General features: G+C 47.2%; 1 protein-coding gene across 3 annotated transcripts in view; it reads right to left on the reverse strand.

Moving 5' to 3' along the window:
* The window catches only part of LOC119968642 (ephrin type-A receptor 7-like), a 768833-nt gene that overhangs the window by 23591 nt on the left and 724869 nt on the right, over positions 1 to 20373 (reverse strand). For all 3 annotated transcript variants that reach the window (XM_038801273.1, XM_038801267.1, XM_038801278.1), the window contains 3 exons: positions 15841 to 16044; positions 8121 to 8270; positions 7502 to 7695 (listed from right to left, as the gene is read on the reverse strand). In XM_038801273.1, coding sequence (XP_038657201.1) covers positions 7502 to 7695; positions 8121 to 8270; positions 15841 to 16044 — 548 coding nt within the window. The remainder of the gene's footprint in view (positions 1 to 7501; positions 7696 to 8120; positions 8271 to 15840; positions 16045 to 20373) is intronic.

Raw genomic sequence — 20373 nt, forward strand, 5'->3', positions numbered from 1 at the left:
AGCAGGAGTGAAGGGAGGGGAAGGTGGGTGAGAGGGTGAGAGACAGCGAGTGAGGGTGAGAGACAGCGAGTGAGGGTGAGAGACAGCGAGGGTGGGAGATGGCGGGTGAGTGGGAGAGACAGCGGGTGAAGGAGAGAGGCACAGTGGGTGAAGGTTAGAGAGACAGCTGGTGAGGGGGAGGGAGACGTGGTGTGAGTTGAAGTGAGAAAGCGAGTGAGGGGGAGAGAGACGGCAGACAAAAAGAGGAAGATGGCGGGTGAGGGGAGAGAGATGGCGGGTGAAGGGAGAGAGATGGCGGGTGAGGAGGAGAGAGATGGCGGGTGAGGGGAGAGAGATGGCGGGTGAGGAGGAGAGAGATGGCGGGTGAGGAGGAGATAGATGGCGGGTGAGGGGAGAGAGATGGCGGGTGAGGAGGAGAGAGATGGTGGGTGAGGGGAGAGAGATGGCGGGTGAGGAGGAGAGGGATGGCGGGTGAGGAGGAGATAGATAGCGGGTGAGGAGGAGATAGATGGCGGGTGACGGAGTGAGAGAGTGAGAAGCGAAAGAGCAGAGAGGGAGGAAAGCAAACTCATGTGGAGAAAAGGGGAGGGAGGAAAGTGGTAGGGATTATGAGGAGGAGAGGGAGAAAGTGTGGGAGGAGCAACAGCGTGAGTGAGAGCAGAAAAGGCGGAGGGTGGAGAGGATGAGTAAGGAAGGAGGAAGGCAGAATTGAATCAGAGTAAACAAATTATGAGGTCTGTACAGGACATTGTTCAGATCAACGGCTCGGTATTGTGTACAGTTTTGGTCACCTTATTTAAGGAGGCATAGACTTGCATTATCAGCAGTTCAGAGAAGGTTTACTCAGCGGATTCCTGGGATGAACAGGTGTCTTATGAAAAAGGTTGAGCAGTTTGGGGAAATACATTTTGGAGTTTAGAAGAATGAAAGGTGATCTTTTTGAAACCTGAGGTTGGAGCAGAATGTGAGGAGGATTCCATTTGGGGATCTAGAATAGGATCTAGAATAGGGAGTTTAAAAATAAGGGGCTGGATTTTCCATTTCAGAGACTAAATGGTGACGCCGGACTGAATTGGTGGTGTTCTATGACCACAGAAGCGGCTTCGGTCCTGGAGCAATTCAGGACGCGTTAATGGGCTAGCACCAGCGCCACATGGAACTAGAGCAATTCTAATGAAAAACGGTGTCCAATTCACAGGGGTTGGGATTGGCACTCGATCAGCTTACAAGCTGCAGACTATAAGCACTTCACTCACAACACACACTCATTCCAGCCAACAAGATGGCAGCTGAACAGCGGCACCCCAATTTGCAGATTATAGATCATAGAACATACAGTGCAGAAGGAGGCATTCGGCCCATCGAGTCTGCACCAACTCACTTCCACCCTAGCCCGGAACCAATAACCCCTCCTAACCTTTTTGGTCACTATGGGCAATTTATCATGGCCAATCCACCTAACTTGCACGTCTTTGGACTGTGGGAGGAAACTGGAGCACCCGGAGGAAACCCACGCAGACCCAGGGAGAACATGCAGACTCCGCACAGACAGTGACGCAGCGGGGAATTGACCCTGGGACCCTGGTGCTGTGAAGCCACAGTGCTATCCACTTGTGCTACCGTGCTGCCGAGCCTGAGACCCTGCTGGAGGGCATGGAGGAGAGGTGGGCACCCTGTACCCCATGATGGGAAGGAGGCCGCCACCCACCGCCATATATCGTGCCTGGTGCAGGTTGCAGTGACCATGAGTGCTGTGGGCCTCAGGACCGACCAGCAGTGCCTCCTCAGAGCAGGGGGGGGGGGGGGGGGGGTAGCCAACACCATGTCCCTGGCAGAAACCCGCCTCCCACTCAACCGTAACCCCCCTCCCATCCGGAGGGTGACTAAACCCCACCCGCCTGCAGTCTGCGCGCACCCCACCCTGCACCACATGCCAGCATCCATACCACCCTCCATGGCCGGGTGCCCCGTTCACAAAGGTCACCAGCTGTACACCCAGTCTGCTGCTTATATCCAACTGCCAAACACTGGACTTTCTGTTGCACCCTCCCCCTCCAGATGAAGGCAGCACACAATCGCAGGGAGATAGAAAAGACTGGAGGGGACCCACCAAACGTGTGGCCCCTCACCGTCGTGTAGGTCGTCATCATCCTCCATCTCATGGAGCAGACACTCTGTTACTGCCAACCCAGAGCCTTCACCCCATAGTGAACAGCAGGAATCACGGAGAGGGCTGCAGGTGCAAGGGTGGTTGGTGCAGGGAGGGTGGACATGGGAGGGGGTGGTTGGCTGGGGGTAAGGTGGGTTGTGGGGATCGAACGGGATTTTCATGCCGTCACCAGCCAGGGCTCCTAGGCAAACAAACCTGGAGGTGATTAGAGCGCCCCATGTGCGCTGTGTGGCCCCCTGTGTCTGCCCGTGCCCCATGCTCTGCCTATCCCGGCCCTCCCCTGCATCCTCCTCATCGTGTGAGGACTGCCGTTCACCCCGCTCCTCCAGCAAGTCTCTTCTCTGCTGTGCGTTGTTGTGGAGGATGCAGCAGGCTACCCGTGGGAGATTCTCCTCATGCTATACTGGAGGGCTATACTGGAGAGACCCTCCAGATCAGTCCGGGCAACTGAACCACGCCTGCAGCATGACGATTCACTGCTCGATCATAGCCCTGGTTGAGGCATCGACGTCGTTGTAGCGGCTCTCCACCTCGGTCTGTGGCCTCCACATCGGCGTCATCACCTATAACTGCAGTGGATAATCCCTATTACACAGGAGCCAACCCCTCACCCGGGGGTCCACCTCGAAGGTGTCGAGAACTGTCGAGTGTGCCAGGCTGTAGGCGTTGTGCACACTGCCTGGGTGTTGGCCGCAGGCATGTATTATGTACATTCCATGGTCGCACTCCAGCTGCACGTTCATTGAGTGGAACCCCTTTCGGTTTGTGAAGACCGCCCCCTCATGTGTTGGTGCTCGTGGGATGCATGTCGCCCCATTGATCACCCGCTGAACCTGGGGGATAACGATGATGGTGGCGAACCCCACTCCCTAGGCATCCTGGTGGGCTCTGTCCACATTGAAGCTGATATATTATGCCGAGCGGGCATATAGGGCCTCCCTGATGCACCTGTGCGACGAGGTTTGTAGAATCCCAGGCAGGTTGCTATTCGGTGCCTTGAAGGAAAAAGTTCACCTTGATCGTCACCGGAAGCGTGAGTTCTCCCCCATACTCCCCCACATTTCTTGGTGCGCCATAATCCAGCAGATCTGCTGTACAGACCCCCTGCTCAGCTGAAATTTTCGACAACAAGCCCTAGCCGGCAGGTCCTCAAATGACAGGCGCTGCCGGTACACATGAGGCCTAAAGCGCCACGTCCTTCCCACCTCCTCCTCGGCCTATTGGACAGCAGGCTCTCCATCCTTACCAGCTGTCTCCTGCTCCAATGCTGCAGGATCCACCCCGAGCAGCTCCTACTTGTACAGCCTCAGTGCCTCCCCAGGACTGTCGCGGATTGAATAATGGCCATCATTCCTGTTTGGATTCTGAAATCCATTGTCAGCAGGGGATGAAAGGCATAACCAGGTCCAAGGGGCTACACGGTGGCCCTGCCCTGCATTGCAACCCCTGCCCCTTCATGTCCCCCTCGCTCTTCTCCAATCTCCACATTCATCCCCGGCCATTCCCCCAGCAGTCTTCCCTCCACACCACACTCCTGGCCCTGTAGGTACCCAGCATCGAGGCTAGCCACTGTCCCTGGCACCCTTCCCTGTCGGCAGGGGTACCAGTGGCTGGTGCTACACATGCCAGCGATATGCTCTGTGGCAACTGTCCAGTGGCCTCCTGTAAGGGTCCTTGGGTGGGTCGCTTGAAGGGGAGGGGTTGGTAGGGTGGGTCGAGGGTTGGGAGAAGAGGGGGGATTGGTGGGGTGAAGGTGCAGGGGTGGGTTCACCTACATTGCCGGTGTCGCTCTACACAACATGAGCCATAGTGGGCGGTCAGTGCGGTACACCTACCTTGCAGGCCACGGCAATAGCAGTCCGTGCCTGGACACCCCAATCCCAGGGGTCACCCTGACACCACTGCCCATCCCATGGGTCACCCCCTGCTAGTCCCCCTAGCCCTGGCAGACTCCTACCCCACCTCAGCCATGCCAGCAGAAGGCCCAACAACCCACGCTCACGCCTCGTGGAACATGACCTACCCCACTCTCTCCCTCAGCAGCCACTGCGTGTCTGTTTCCTGATTTTTAAAATCACAAGTGAACCTCGCTGTAGGTAATTCTTCCTGGTAGTGGCGGAGCATCGTGGGAGCCCCGGAGAATATGGAAGCGAGCCTGTTAATGATATGCCAATGATGTTTACTGTACACACGTCTTAGAATGCCAAGGCAACCGCATTCCATTGGGCGCCTGGCACCAGCCTCAATTTTCGCTTGACGCTTGATTCTCCACCTGATCGCGTTTCCCGATTCTGGCTTCATCCGGCGGACAATCCCACCCGAGGGATCTCCCCGTTAAGAGGACGTAAAGGAAGAATTTATTCTTTTAGAGGGTGATTACTCCTTGGAGCAGTGGAAGCTGGCTGAATAAGATGCCTTTTTGGTGAACAAGGGAATCAAGGGTTATGGGGGAAAGGTAGCAAAGTGGACTTAAGGCCACCATCTGATCAGCCATGACCTTACTGAATGGCGGAGCAGGCTGGATGAGCCAAATGGCCTACCTCAGCTCCTATTTTTCATGAGGTTATGTCGCAATCTATAGTCCACTTTTAACCTCATCATCAACCAAGTGGATTATTACAGTCAACAATATCTACAATGTCACCATGGTGATGGGAGAGTAAAAAGACATTGTCCCACTTTATATCATTACAACATAATTTCTGGGCAGCACGGTGGCACAGTGGTTAGCCCTGCAGCTTCACGGCGCTGAGGTCCCAGGTTCGATCCCGGACCTGGGTCACTGTCCGTGTGGAGTTTGCACATTCTTCCCGTGTTTGCGTGGGTTTCACCCCCACAACCCAAAGATGTGCAGGCTAGGTGGATTGGCCACACTAAATTGTCCCTTAATTGGAAAAACTGAATTGGGTAATCTAAATTTTAAAAAAAAATCACAACATCATTTTTTGTGTCTGCATGTTGTGTCATTTTTTTGAGCCACAAAGTCAATGTATTTTCCGCATTCAGTTCTGTGTTTCAATTTAATTGGTGAATAATGGAAGTAGAAAACAAACAATCAAGTTACTCAAGCATTTGGGCAGCATGGTGGTGCAGTGTTTAGCTCTGCTGCTTCACGGCACCGAGGTCCCAGGTTCGATCCCGGTCCTGGATCATTGTCCGTGTGGAGTTTATACATTCTCCCCGTGTCTGTGTGGGTCTCTCCCCCACCCCCCCAACCCAAAAGATGTTCAGGGTAGGTGGATTGGCCATGCTAAATTGCCCGTTAATTGGTAAAAAAAATGGGTACTCTAAATTTCTTAAAAAGAAAAAAAAAGTGATTCAAGCATTTGCCCCAAGTACAATTTGTTCCCTAATTACATCCCATCAACAAAAATATTCTACTCATCTGCATAACGAAATAGTCCCAACGTGAGAGTTTTTCACTCACTTAAGGAAGGAAGGGGAGAGGTGGGGAGCAGAGAGGAAGAGAGATGCAGACAGAACAACAGATTGAGGGTGAAGGTGGGGAGGAGAATGTGGCGATATGCATCACTGTGAATACACGAGGGGTTAACGTAAACACACTTAGACTAGATAGACACTAGAGGGAGCACCAGAGACATGACACACATTCAACCAATAGGTCAGTAAGATAGGACACGACCTATGGGCATTCACGATACACACAGAGGTGACACTACCACAGGAGGCATTACACCAACCCATATAAAAGGACACAGCACACATGATCTTCCTCTTTCCAGTGGAGACTCTCAGTGAATACAGACACAGGGTTGATTGAACATCACACCCACCATGTGGATAGTAGCAGACTGGTTCGTCAGTCTGAGCAGCTACAGCAGGATGAACAGGAGAGTCGAATCCAAGTAGGAGAATTGTTAACCGTTCAATAAATGTGTTAAAGCTATCTCCAACCTTCCTTTGTCAGAGTACACATCAAGGAAGCAGCTTATGCTACGTCAAGAGCATAACAAAACAGAGAGATGCCTTGCTGTGAGTGGGGGTTGGCATCCACAGAGACAGCGAGGGCGAAGTCCTGTTTGCTGAATCTGTACAGCCGATGAACACTGTACAGCTACACTGGGATTTCTTTGAGCTTGAATAAATTTTAGATATGAAACTGTTTCCACTGATTAATCTTTTAATCTGTTAAGGTTTGTGCATCAGTTTTTCTTTTTACTCGTTCTTGGGATGTGGGCATCGCCAGCTGAGCCAGCATTTATTGTATATTCCTAATTGCCCTTGTTCAGAGCCAACCATATCGTCGGTTTGGGGTCACATGTCAGCCGGACCAGCAGATTACCTCTAAAGGACAACTAGATGGGTTTTTAACACAATTAGCAATTAGACTTCAATTCCAGATTTTTATTGCATTCAAATTTTACCATTTGCCATGGTGGGATTCAAACCCAGGTCCCCAGAGTATTGCCCTGGGTCTGTCGAATACTAATCCAGTGCAATACCACTATGCTACCACCCTCTATAGTCCTGCAGAGACCATTCTTTCACTTATAGTTACTCGCTGTCGGTGTGAAGTGTTGTGAAATCAACTACGTCGGCTTAAGGTCTGGGTGACATATCCTGTTAAACAGTCTCAGATCAGGCTGAGTGTGGATCTGATGCCAGGTTTAAAAAAAACCCTCTAACCTCTTTATTAAAGAGTTTTTAAAAAATTATCGAGGAGAACTCCTCATGCTCTTCATTCATATCGAACTATGACACATTTCCCCAATGTCCTTGTGGCTTGTCTGACTGAGGCTCTGAACGAGTGATGTTTTGTGCTCAACAATGCGACATTCGGTGCTGTTTAACTTGCACTTATAAGGCACTTTGTTGGGAGACTCTCCGAACACTATCCAAACTCATTCCACAGCAATTAATTAGGACAAAACCCTTTATCTGTCTGGGCGAGATGAAAACCTTGGTAGCAAGACAGTCAAAGGAGCTCAAAGGATTAAGGAACACAAATGTATACAAAGTAGCTTCTCTTATATTTATGTTTCAGATTTCTAAGCATAAAGTCGAATGGGAGATAGTGCGTTTATTCTCAAGTCATTTACATTTAAAATATAGTTAATGCATTACTACCCGAGACAGATGTTACATCCACAAATATCAAGTTGGATGCTAATAAAACAGAGCAGATGGTGGATGATTAGAGAATCGCAAGGGGACTTTAATGGTGAAATCTGCATGCAGCAGTTCCATCATCTCTCGTAAAACAGTCCATAAATAAAGCACTGTGAACCGTTGTACCACTAGCCGAAGGTCCAATCCAATTGCTTAGACACAAGCTCAGGCTAAGTGCGCAAGGCTCTGGTTAGCATTTACCTGAGGCAGCCGTTGGGGATGGCCTTCAAGCTGTCAGGATTGCACCCCATCTTGCTAAGGATGCTCAGGATCTGTGCAAATTTGGGCCTGTCATTACGATCCTTCTGCCAACACTCCAGCATGAGCTGGTGGAGCCTGGATGGGCAGTTCATGGGAGCAGAGAGACGAAAGCCTTCTTCGACTGCTTTTATCACCTGTAAAGGCAACACAGGGCGACAGACATTATTTTAAGATGGAGACCCAAAGGTTGTGAAAATTTATATTCAGCTGTATGGGGAGTTGAATCTGTGCCAGATTTACAATCATTCCACAATTCTCCTGCTACTAAAATATTAAATGGTCCCTTTGTGCAAAATTCTATCAGACAAAATTATACATCTGAATCTTCCATAACAATAATATCTAGTTGCTAATTACACACTTAGCTGGAAGAAGATTGTATCAGAAAATCTAATTACGCTACAGACAATCAAGTATAACATGTAGATCTATAAACGACAATAAATTGCATCAACCTGTCCTAAGGGTGAGGTCAAAAATTCATTAGCAGCCATCTCGCTGAAATCTCGCCTGAGATCAAGTGGCAATTACACATTCAGGGTCGAACTGTGCAACTCACGTCTTGATTGGACATGTCCCAATAAGGCCGTTCTCCGTAGGACATCACCTCCCACATGACTATCCCGAAACTCCACACGTCGCTGGCCGTGCTGTATCTGTGGTACTGGATGGCTTCTGGAGCTGCCCACAGGACCGTGGCCTTCCCGCCCTGTTTCAGAGAGAGTTGGCAGATGGGGCTCAGAGTTTACACCGCTGAAATCTTTCACCGTAAAGCACATAACCGACCTTGCACCAAGGTTTGCCCTTTGAGATTTTTTTTCGCAGTTTATATGCGAGGAAAAGCAAATAATGCAGAGGGAGGATATTGACCCCATTTTGAATTCTACATTATTTTGACTCCATGGTCAGATTTGTACATCTCTAATTTTATTTTCGACCTGTTTGACACCGAATACTGTATTCACTACGGCGTGCCATCCTCAGAAGGGATATATGATTTTTTGAGCGGGTGCTATGCAGCATGACACTGAAACTAATAAGGTTCAAAAAGCTTCTATTCAGGTTCAATAATGAGAAGAAATTGCATTGACAGTGTCTGTATTCCTTCGAATATAGAGACCTAGGCGTGATCCAATTGAGATGATGAAAGAATATGAGAAGGTAAATAGAGAGAATTATTTCCCCCAGGGTGGGGGGGGGGGGGGGGGGGGGGGGGGGGGGGGGGGTCAATTTTTGGCTAACATGCCAGGGTGAAATTCCCTAATCGCCTTTGAAATACTGTCATGGAATCTTTTACATTGGTCTGAGAGAGCAGACATGGCCTTGGTATAAAGGTCTCACCAGATGACAGAACCTCTGAAGGCGCAGCACTGCCTCGGGACTGCACTGGGTTATCAGCATAGATTTCTGACTTGAACCCACAACCTTTTGACACAGGAGACAAAAGATGTTTTGGAGTATTACCGACAATAAAACACCAATGCTCGTTCTGCCACGGTGGACAAGTAAATAAATAAGAATGGTAGATAAGAATAATTTTCGTGAGAAGTGGTTTGTTGAGGTTGTCGCTTTTATGCATTTAGTATATTGTGCTGCAGTGCTTGGCACTGCAATGTCAATGAGGTAAAACTTAAACAATGCTTGGCTCATTAATAAAGTGTTTACCAAAGCTTCTGACTCTGCTCTTTCAAAACAGTGTGAAAAACATTCACAGCCACATTAAAGGTCATTGCAGAATAAGCATCAGTGCTTCAACAATAGTAATTCAACTGAGCACCACCCCGCTATGCAGTATCAATTGATTGGAATCACAGAATCCTTACAGTGCAAAAGGAGGCCATTTAGCCCATCGAGTCTGCACCGACCCTCTGAAAGAGCACACCACCCAGACCCAATCCCCTGCCCTAGCCCCATAACCCCACGTAAACTTTGGACACTATGAGGCAATCTAGCATGACCAATCTGGAGTATCCATAGGAAATTCACGCAGGCATGGGGAGAATGTGCAAACTCCACACAGTCACCCAAAGTCAGAATAGAACCTGGGTTCCTGGAGCTGTGAGGCAGCAGTGTTAACCACTGTGTCGCTGTGCCGTCCCAAATATAAAATGTAAAACAATTTTTGATAAGTGTGGGAAACTAGAAGCAGGGACACGTTCCAATTTTATGAAAGGGGCTAACTGCTGGATTAAAAATTCTGGATGTAAAGCTGCAGCCTCCACTTTCTGGTGCTCTGAAGAAATTTGCGGTCCACATGCATTTCAGGCAATAAAAGGGATTTTTCTTCGGAGTTCATGTCGCATGACACGAAGAGCTTAAAGCAGGAATGCTTGTCTGCTTGGGCTGATTTCTCTGGGCTGAAAATTCACTTGACTGCAAAAAACAGGATAAAAGGATGGGTTTTTTCAACCGCTAATTAATGAATCACAGGAGCACTTGCGTTTAAACCAAATGATTTGTAAGAATGGCCATTTGTTAGCAGCAGTGAAAAATTAGCAACCAATCTTCAACCAAATGGTCCTTTAATACTGCTTAAGCAGGTAATGAGCCATTAAATATTAAGTGATCCGTTAATCCAGCTGTGGAATGTGCAATCTTTGGTGTAATTTTAAGTCTAACCAGCATAGAGAAAGCTGTTTAACAACAGGGCCTTCTAACACAAGACTCATTTTCCCTTTGCTGAGGGTTGATTTAATTGGGGTGTTAAATATTTGATTTGATATAGTTGGCAATTGCTGGTCACTTGCTTAGCAGGAAGATCATATGGAGGGACCTCTAAACATAAAGTGGAAAAGGGATTAAGTAGATCCAGGGAAACTATTTCCACTGGTGGGGAGGAATTCCAGAACAAGGGAGCTCAATCTTCAATTCAAGAACACAAGAATTTGGAGCAGGAGAACGCTCTGCCATTCGATAAGATTATGGCTGATTGGATTCTGGCTTCAACTCACCTGCCTGTCTGCCCCTCTTCTCCCAACTCATAACCCTTGACCCCTGTGATGACCCCCATGAGGATCATGAGGGATCACTCACTGATCTCCCTGCAGGGGTCATGGTGTACGGGTTCACATGGTAACAGGCAGCGGCCCATCCAGCTAGAACTCGTAAATTGAGCCTTTTAAATACCATTTCAGACCCAGACTGTCCGTCCTGGGTTGGGACACTAGTGTTGAATGACGCAGCTGCGGCTTTACTTTTGAGTTGAGTACTACCTGGAGTACCTGGAGTACTACAAATCCCTTGTCAATCCAAAGTCTGTCTAACTCAGCTCTGAATATTTTCATTGACCCAGATCCCACCGTCCATCTGAAGAACAAAATTCCAACGGTTATCATAGAATTTACAATGCAGAAGGAGGCCATTCATCCCATCAAGTCTACACCAGCCCTTGAAAGAGCACCCTACTTAATCCCCCGCTTCCACCCTATCCCGTAACTCAGTAACCCCACCTAACCTTTGGTCACTAAGGGGCAATTTTGTGTGGCCAATCCACCTATCCTGCACATCTTTGGACTGTGCGAGGAAGCTGGAGCATCCGGAAAACCCACGCAGACACCGGAGAAAGTGAAAACTACAGGCAGTCACCCAAGCCGAGAATTGAACCCGGGCCCCTGGCCCTGTGAGGCAGCAGTGTTAACCACTGTGCCACCATTCCACCCCCCGAGAGAAAACATTTCTCATCTCAGTCTTAAATGAGAGATCCCCTTATTTTTAAGCTGAGTCCCCTCGTTCGAGAAACATCCTCTCAGCAAAATTAAAGGCTTAGATTCTGGAGGTCAGGTGAACTCTTCGGGAGTTAGATTTCAGATGAAACCAAACTGGATCAGGGATTGAAATCTACTGGGAGCAGCTTGCACACATACTGAAGAACCCGGCAGATTTAGATGAAAGTGAAAGTTGCCTTGGTGCCAACGGACCATAGGCTGCTCTCCCCTTTGAGAGAGAGAGCTGACTAGTGATCATCTAACCCAAGGGTCACCATACCTCAGGTGAGGAGCAAGGTTGAGAAGTCTTCATGAATAACCTCAGCAGGTATGGGAAATGAACCCGTGCTGTTGGCATCACTCTGCATCACAAACCAGCCGTCTAACCAACTTAGCTAATTGACTCCCCTCCCATGATTTAGACACACGATAAGGAGGTATAAGGTCAGCCATTATCTAAATGAATGGCACAAGAGACTCAAGTGGCTAAATATCCTATTCCTGCTTCAATGGTCCCAAACAATTGGCTGTGCTTCACTGTGCTCTCTCCAATATCTACATGTCATTCTGATAATGGTGATCTGAATTGTATACAGGGCTCCAAGTGGGGCCGGAGCAGCACTTAGTCCAAACTCCAGCATGACTACAGCTTTACACCTCTCTTTCTTTGCTATACACTCTAGATCCTATTTGCTCTCCTTACTGCTGTTGTATTCTTTGCTGGTTCCACCAGCGATCGATTGCCAGATCCTCCAATTCCCTCCCCTGTAGAATAAGACCATTTAGCTTGCTTTATTATCTGCTCCACATCTCATCAGTTTGCATTTGTCCATACGAAGTGACATCAACGCTTTTTGATTGGGATCTACCGGCTCAATATTTGCACAACCTGCTTCCTGCACACTGCAATCCCTCCCAGTTTGGTTTCATCTGAAAGCTCTGAGACTTTGCATTCCTTTCATCATATCTAAGTGAATTAATATTGCAAACTGCAATAGCCCCAGCACCGATCCCCAAGGCATCCTATGAGATACCTCCTTACAGATTGATCCACACCCACACCTCCGTTTCTTCCACGTCAGCCAACTTAGAATAAATATTTTTAAAATAACATGGTTAACACAGAGTAGGTGAATCTTTCCTTCGATTCATAATAATTGACCGAAGGAAGAAATTAGGAATTTATATACTACTCGTCCAGATGTGCACCCATAACTAAAGCTGTTTGAACTCATACTTTCATGACATAAAGTCACCATGAATCTCAGAAATGCAGTTTAATATTCACATTACATAACAGATGTTATTGTTCTTACAATTCAGCGCAAATATCTGACAAATAAAAAACAACATAAGATTTCCATGCAATCCGACACATCATCATTGTAGAATGAGAGGGCATATGGAGAAGGGAGATAAGAGGGGGAAAGCATTATTGGGAGTATGAAAGTCAAGGGAGAAGAGGAGTGAGTGAGAAGAAGAGAGCAGGAAGGAGAAAAAGTGAGAAAGAGCACAAGAAGGAGAGTGTAAAAGAGGGCAAGAGAGGGAAAGCAAGGGAATGGAGTCAGGAGACCTTGAATGGGGATGCACCACCATTTTTAAAGGGCAACCAAGTCATCTCAACTCAATAAAAACTCAGCCTAATGTTCATCTACCAAACTAGACCAGTCACTAAACTGCCTGTCTTCTACTCATAGGCCGAGGGAAGCAAACACATGGAAAGCAAAAACATGAATGTATCAGGAAAAGTGAGCAGAAGAGGACTGCTGGTTCGATGACAGGCTCATTTTCGGCTTACTACAGAACATTGTGTTGAGTTTTCACTGCATTGGGATGGCATGGGAACCCTTTCAAAATGGCTGTGGGTCCCGATTCTGAAATTCCCGACCCGATTCCCGGGCTGTCTGATTTCAAGAATGGTTTTAGAGGGTGCCGGCTAGTTTCCTGCCAAAAGACCATCGCTGACACTGCCGACCCGGCTGACTCCACTGTGGAGATCGGCATTTCCCACTCCTCCACAATTTTCATGGAGTTGGGCTAAAGTTTTTAAAGCGTCATCCTTCATGGCCCGTCAGATGAATTGTGAGCCCTCATGTGCATGAGGAGCCCTTGGGGGTGATTCTCTGGCTGTGTTGCGTCCGGCACCAATCCTACTTTATCAGGCGAATAGCAGGAGAGCCTGAAACCGGGATTCGTGCCGGGTGCCACACAGTTTCCCAATTCTCCCTGGCCTGCTCCAGCTGGCATGATTAGGATCTCACCCAGAAAGGGCGAGGATCTGATCACACCACATTTGAATTCATTTTAATCACATTAGCAAGATTAAAGTAGAATGCAGCGACCTCCAAGGAGTCACCCCCCCCCCCCCGCCCCGCCCCCCTTCCTCCAGCAGGAACTGCACCGGGAGGGCTTTGGTGCAGGTCCTGACAAGTGTGGACCTAGTGCGTTGGACCCCGAGGGGGGTCAAGGATGTAATACCAGTGTCCATGTGCCCCTCTCAGGCTGGAGAGGGAGGGTGAAAATGAAATGAAATGAAAATGAAATGAAAATCGCTTATAGTCACAAGTAAGCTTCAAATGAAGTTGCTGTGAAAAGTCGCCACATTCCAGCGCCTGTTCGGGGAGGCTGGTACGGGAATTGAACCGTGCTGCTGGCCTGCCTTGGTCTGCTTTCAAAGACAGCGATTTAGACCTGTGCTAAACCAGCCCCTGGGTGCCCGTGGGTCCTAGGGTTTGGGTGGCCTCGGCACTCTCCCCCAGGATAAGGGTCGCGTGGCTGGACTACACCTTTAATCTTGGGAAACCCAAAGATCACTCTTGGCACAGAAGCACAGTGGCTAGCACAGTTGCTTCACAGCTCCAGAGTCCCAGGTTCGATTCCCGGCTTGGGTCACTGTCTGTGCGGAGTCTGCACATTCTCCCCGTGTCTGCGTGGGTTTCCTCCGGGTGCTCCGGTTTCCTCACACAGACCAAAGATGCGCAAGTGAGGTGGATTGGCCATTCTAAATTGCCCTTTGTGTCCAAAACGTTTAGGTGGGGTTACGGGGATAGGGTGGAGGCATGGGCTTAAGCAGGGTGCTCTTTCCAAGGGCTGGTGCAGACTCGATGGGCTGAATGGCCTCCTTCTGCACTGTAAATTCTATGATTCTATTCCAGGCATATTTCTGATCAAAATCTTTATTCTTGTTTGTGTACTGTCAAAACTTTGAAGTGGGCTGGTCATTGTAATTTCCATGCCCCCTGGGCACCTGGAAGGCTTCCAAAAGAAAGCAATACTCCATTCTGCAGAAGGGATTCCCCTTTCACCCTCTCAGAAGCTACAGGTGTGAGGAGACCTCTTTGAGGTCCTCTGACTGACAGAGAATGTCAATTTCATAAGGGGGGGGATTTCCTTTTTAGGCCGAGAGGAGCAGCAGGTACAGCCTGGACACTTTGAACTGCTCTGCTTGACAGCTGCATAACAGATTACAAAGTTCATTGTTGGCACGAGTTAAGAAGTCTCAAATATATTCTTCACAGCTGCTCATTTAGCCCCATGTATCCAGAACAGAGACCACAAACCCTTGAAACCACTTAACGTTGTGTAAATAAAGATTGCAAAATTGACTACAGAGATCAGAGAGCCAGAGCTGTCATTCGAGAAATAATTTATCTGGGGTGCAGCTGCTTAAACAAGACTAATGGATTGCTGGGCTTTCAGCCATGCATAAATAATGAGTGGAAAGTAATTAATAATGAATGACTTTTAAAAAAAATCCTTTTCCTCCAAACTACAGTCATCACAGGGGTTCATTGATTTTGTACATCGTACAACGGATCAATGGGCATGCAAATGCTGAGGCATGCCATTGAGAAGTCATGGGGAGGGGGGGTTGTCATGGGTGATGGGGCATAGCGTGGAATTGGCGGCATGGGGGGTCATGGGGGGTGAGTGGAATGCCATAACTTGGCATGGGGGTAAGAGGGATCATGGGAGGTGGGTAGAGGGACATAGATTGACATTGGGTTCAAGAAGGGCCATGAGTAGTGCGAGAGGGGTCAGGTTTGGAGGTCCTTTGCATTTTTATTTTAACTGTGATGAAATCACACAGCACCAAAGTGGGCCTTTTAAACAAGCCGTCTCAACACCCTGTAGCACTTGCTTCTGCTTCTGACCTCCTTTCCAGCTCAGCTGGCCTGACACCAGTCTGCACTTGTCCCCTGGAAATTAAAATCCCACCTTTATTGGCAATTTCTCCTGAAGTAAGCGGGCCGAGCCGCTGATTTTCCCAACACCCCCTGCCTTCCTCGAGGATGAAAATTCAGGCATTTGTATTGAAAAGTAACTTCCGGGATGATACAGGATTGGAACAGCAGACTTACTATCAAATGGGATTCTTTTTTTACAAATAGCATGAAATGTTCCTACTGATGTGGCGGTTGCTTTTCTGTTGCAATCATAATTTCAATTACTGTGCTTTCAGATGGGGCCCCGCATCGAGGTGCAAAGAGACCATTGCTGATGTGGGTGCCCCAATCATGAACACCAAGGTGTCTTTACTTGCTGGTCAGCTCTTTGGTGTTTTATTCCACTCACCATAGTTGTGAACACAGAGTCCACCTTCTCTTCATGTGCTTGCCTGAAACCCGCCACTTTGCACACCAAATTGCTGTTGACCAGGATTTTGTGGGCCGCCAGGATTTTATGTATGTAGCCCATCTCGGAGAGATACTTCATCCCAGACGCTATTCCGCACAGCATCCCAATCAGTTGAATAACTGTGAACTGGCCCTCGTGCTTCTGCAGGGACAATCAATCGTTTCAAAACATTATTTAAGTGGATAAAGCCATTAGTATACCAGAAATAGGGCAGTAGATCACAGCCACCATGCACACTCCATTACTTACAAATTGATCTTGACCTGAGTTACTATCTCTCTGATATGGTGGAACAAAATTAGAGCACAGAATCTCTTCAGACCACTAAGGATTCGGGTTTGATCTAATCTCCAATTTATTCCATTCAGTTGAGGATTTTATGAGTAAGCAGATATTTTGAACCTGGTTGAAACATTAATAAAGGCCCCTTGTAGAGAATGGAACCTGCCCATCTGTTCCAGACCTCTGACTGAATGAACCCTGAGATTATAGGGAGGACGCTAATCCACTTCTTTAGCACCTCTAGTCAGAAACCTCTCCTTGGGACGAAGAGACTGCCGTCATCCGAATATTATCCTTCAAGCTATATATAACTAATTGTCTCTCTCTCATGGAGGGGTGATTATGGTCCTTTGTGGCCTAAAGCTGATTACTTCAGTTTGCTTCTTGTAAACAAATCTGACAGTAGAGGCCTTTTGAGTAATAAATGTGTTGGCAAAGCTTTCAAATTCTGATGACGAATTCTGCTGTTTTCTGAAGATGACTCACATTCTGGATTGTCATTGTCCTGCCTAAGTATTTGGATAATCGCAGTATTTCAGAGCTTGTCTTATTTTACTGCTTTTGCTTTTAACATGGAGGTTTATGGGGAGAGAAGCTATCCCAGCAACTTTAGCAGTTGTGAGACGTGTAATGGTCATGTGCTCTCTTCGTAGAGGGATTTTACTATATCTATAAACACTGAGATAGTCTTACATCCATAGAAAGGAACAAATAGATTGCATTCACATGGCATGTTATGATATCTATCAGGACACTCAAAAGCATTTCACATAAAAATGGATTAATTCCAACCATCTCTCGGCAAAAGCAGCAGTTATTTTTAAAACACAGCACGGTTGACAAGAAACCTCCCCTCCAGATTTCCTTCCAAGTCACACTCGGTACGGTAGCACAGTGGTTAGCACATTTGCTTCACAGTGGCAGGCACCCAGGTTCGATTCTTGGCTTGGGTCACTATCTGTGCAGACTCTGCATGTCTCCCTGTGTCTGCATGGGTTTCCTCCGGGTGCTCCGGTTTACTCCCACAAGTCCCAAAAAATGTGCTTTTTAGGTGAAATGGACATGCTGAATTCTCCCTCAGTGTACCCGAACAGGCGCCGGAGTGTGGCGACTCGGGGATTTTAACATTGACTGCATTGCAGTGTAACTGTATGCCTACTTGTGACACTAATAAAGATTATTATTATTACACCATCCCATCTTGGACATACAGCAACAATCATCACTGGATCAGAATCTTGGGATTCTTTACTCAATGGCATCAAGGCACATAACCACAGTGATTTGAGAAGAATACCCGCCCCTCTGAAGTGCATCTTGAAGTGGATCATAAATGTGACCTTGCTGTCAAAGAGCACAGCCCAAGATCAAGTGAATAGAAATGCAATGAGTTGAATAGCCATGTCTTTTTGGTGGTCTGGCTTAATGGAAGAATGTGGATGTGTACGCATAGAGGTTCCCTGCTCTTTCCAGAATAGTGCCATTTGATCTTTAACATTCAGCTGATCCAGCAGGACATGAAGACGGAGAACAAAAATCTATCAATCTCAGGTTTAAAATGAGTACGACCAACTCCCGTCATTTGCGACTCCCTCTATCATGCATTTGTTTATCCATGTGAATATGTATGCACACCAAATTGCGGTTCGTGGCCCCAACATTTTACTCATCCATGATTTAGACTCTACAACTGTTTGATTGCTAAACTCTGTAGAATGTGTGCTCTGCACATGCACCCTCTCGGCGTACGCACTTGTCCACCTTTAGAGATGTCACCCTTTGCGAGATTTCATAGGAACAGAACCACTGTGAATGAGGAGAGTTGACTGTAATTGATCTGGAATCAAATTGCTCTTTGTGGAAGGGAGTTTAAGCATCTACCTCCGTGTGCGTGTAGAAAAGTTTCCTAAATTCACTCATGAAGAATTTGGCTCTCCGTTTCCGACAATATCCTGGTCCTAGGTTCCCTAACCAGCGAAAATAGTTTCTCCCCGATCTCCCCTGTCTGTTCCCCTCAATAGGAGGGGAAAGGAATATTTAAATGTTGCTTGACCATCCTCCACAGTTATCGACAGACCTTGCCACTTTTAGCCACTGTGCAATTTTTGCTGCAAGATGACAGCTCTAAAGGGGATGAGAAGCGGTCAAGCAACATTGCGTGATGGTGCAAAGAGAACCACTCTAGGAATACGAAATGAGGAGAAAATTGAAAAATATCAGAGGATATCACATCTGTCTGCTTTCCTACATTTCCCAGCTTGCCTCAGCTTAACAGCAACGGTGTATGAGTGGAGTGTGAGAACAACTAGCACAGTTGAGATAAAGGGCAAAGAAAATGAAGAGAGGGGAAATTTAACATGTTGCTGTCAGTCATGGATTGGTAGAAGGTTGAATCTCCATCCACTGGATGGAGTACAAACTGGTTCCTAATCCAACACTGCAGCTGTTTCATCATACTGCCTGGGATGTTTCAATGAAGAGAGCAGGCAGCACAGTGACAATCGCCCAGGAGCTGGCTATCGTGCTAACATAAGAAGACGAGGAGGCCTTTCAAGCCCCTTGAGCCCACTCCACCAATGAATGAGATTGTACCTTAATCCACTTGAACCACATAAACTCAATGTCCCTTGATATCATAAATCATAGATCATAGAATTTACAGTGCAGAAGGAGGCCATTCGGCACATCGAGTCTGCACCGGCTCTTGGAAAGAGCACCCCACTTAAGCCCACACCTCCACCCTATCCCCGTAACCCCATCTAACCTAAGGGGCAATGTTAGCATGGCCAATCCACCTCACCTGCACATCTTTGGACTGTGGGAGGAAACCAGAGCATCTGGAGGAAACCCACGCAAACACAGGAAGAACGTTGCCCAACATGATTCTCAATCAGTGTTGAAAGTTCCAATTCACCTGGCTTTTGGGAAGCGAGTTTCTGCTGCTCTTTGTGTGGGAAAAAAAGCTTCCCAATTTCATTCCTATGTGGCCCACATGTCATTTTAAACCATGTCCCTTTACTTCCATGTCAATACTTTCAGTATTTTAAAATACCTCAAATCAGACCTCTCCTCAATCTTTATATTCAAGGCAATTCAGCAAGATTTATGCAAACTGTGCCCAGAATGGACGCTAAATCTCACGAGCAGCCAAAAACAAGATTTGTGCTGGCAAAATCTCAGTTTGAAATTTTCTTCACACCCCTCCCCTACCCGGTAACATATTCAGAACTTTTATAACATTATCATATCATTACTATTATATTATATTATATTGGTATATTTGAACTTTCAGAAGGTGTTTGACAAAGTCCCGCATAAGAGATTATTGTGCAAAATTAAAGCGCATGGGATTGGGGGAAATGTATTGAGGTGGATAGAAAACTGGTTGGCAGAGAGGAAACAAAGAGTAGGGATTAATGGGTTATTTTCAAATTGGCAGGCAGTAGCTAGTGGGGTACCACAGGGATTGGTGCTGGGTCTCCAGCTATTCACAACATATATTAATGATTTGGTGAGGGAACAAAATGTAACATCTCAAAGTTTGCAGATGATCCCAAATTAGGTAGGAGGGTGAATTGTGACAAGGATGCAGGGATCTGACAGCAAGATCTGGACAGGTTATGTGAGAGGGCAGATCAATGGCGAATGCAGCATAATTTGGATAAGTGTGAGGTTATTCACTTTGGAACTAAAAACAGGAAGGCAGATTACTACCTGAATGGTTGTAAACTGGAGAGGGGAGTGTGCACGGGGCCTGAATGTCCTTGTGCACCATTCGCTGAAGGCAAGTATGCAGGTGGTAAAGAAGGCTAATGGTATGTTGGTCTTCATTGCGAGAGGTTTCGAGTATCAAAGCAGGGATGTTGCTGCAATTGTACAGTGCCTTGGTGAGGCCACACTTGGAGTATTGTGTGCAGTTTTAGTCTCCTTCTCTGAGATTTACCAGACTGATGAGGAGAGCTTGTATGAGGTTATATGAGGAGAGATTGACTAGGTAGGGATTGTTCTCGCTGGAGATTAGAAGAATGAGGGGGAGAATCTCATAGAGACTTATAAAATTCTAACAGGACTAGACAGGGTAGATGCAGAGAAGATGTTACCAATGATGGGTGTGTCCAGAAACAGGGGTCACAGTCTGAGGATTCAGGGTAAACCATTTCGGACAGAGATAAGGAGACATTTCTTCAT

Source organism: Scyliorhinus canicula, chromosome 1 (genome assembly GCF_902713615.1).
Source record: "Scyliorhinus canicula chromosome 1, sScyCan1.1, whole genome shotgun sequence".
NCBI lineage: Eukaryota > Metazoa > Chordata > Chondrichthyes > Carcharhiniformes > Scyliorhinidae > Scyliorhinus > Scyliorhinus canicula.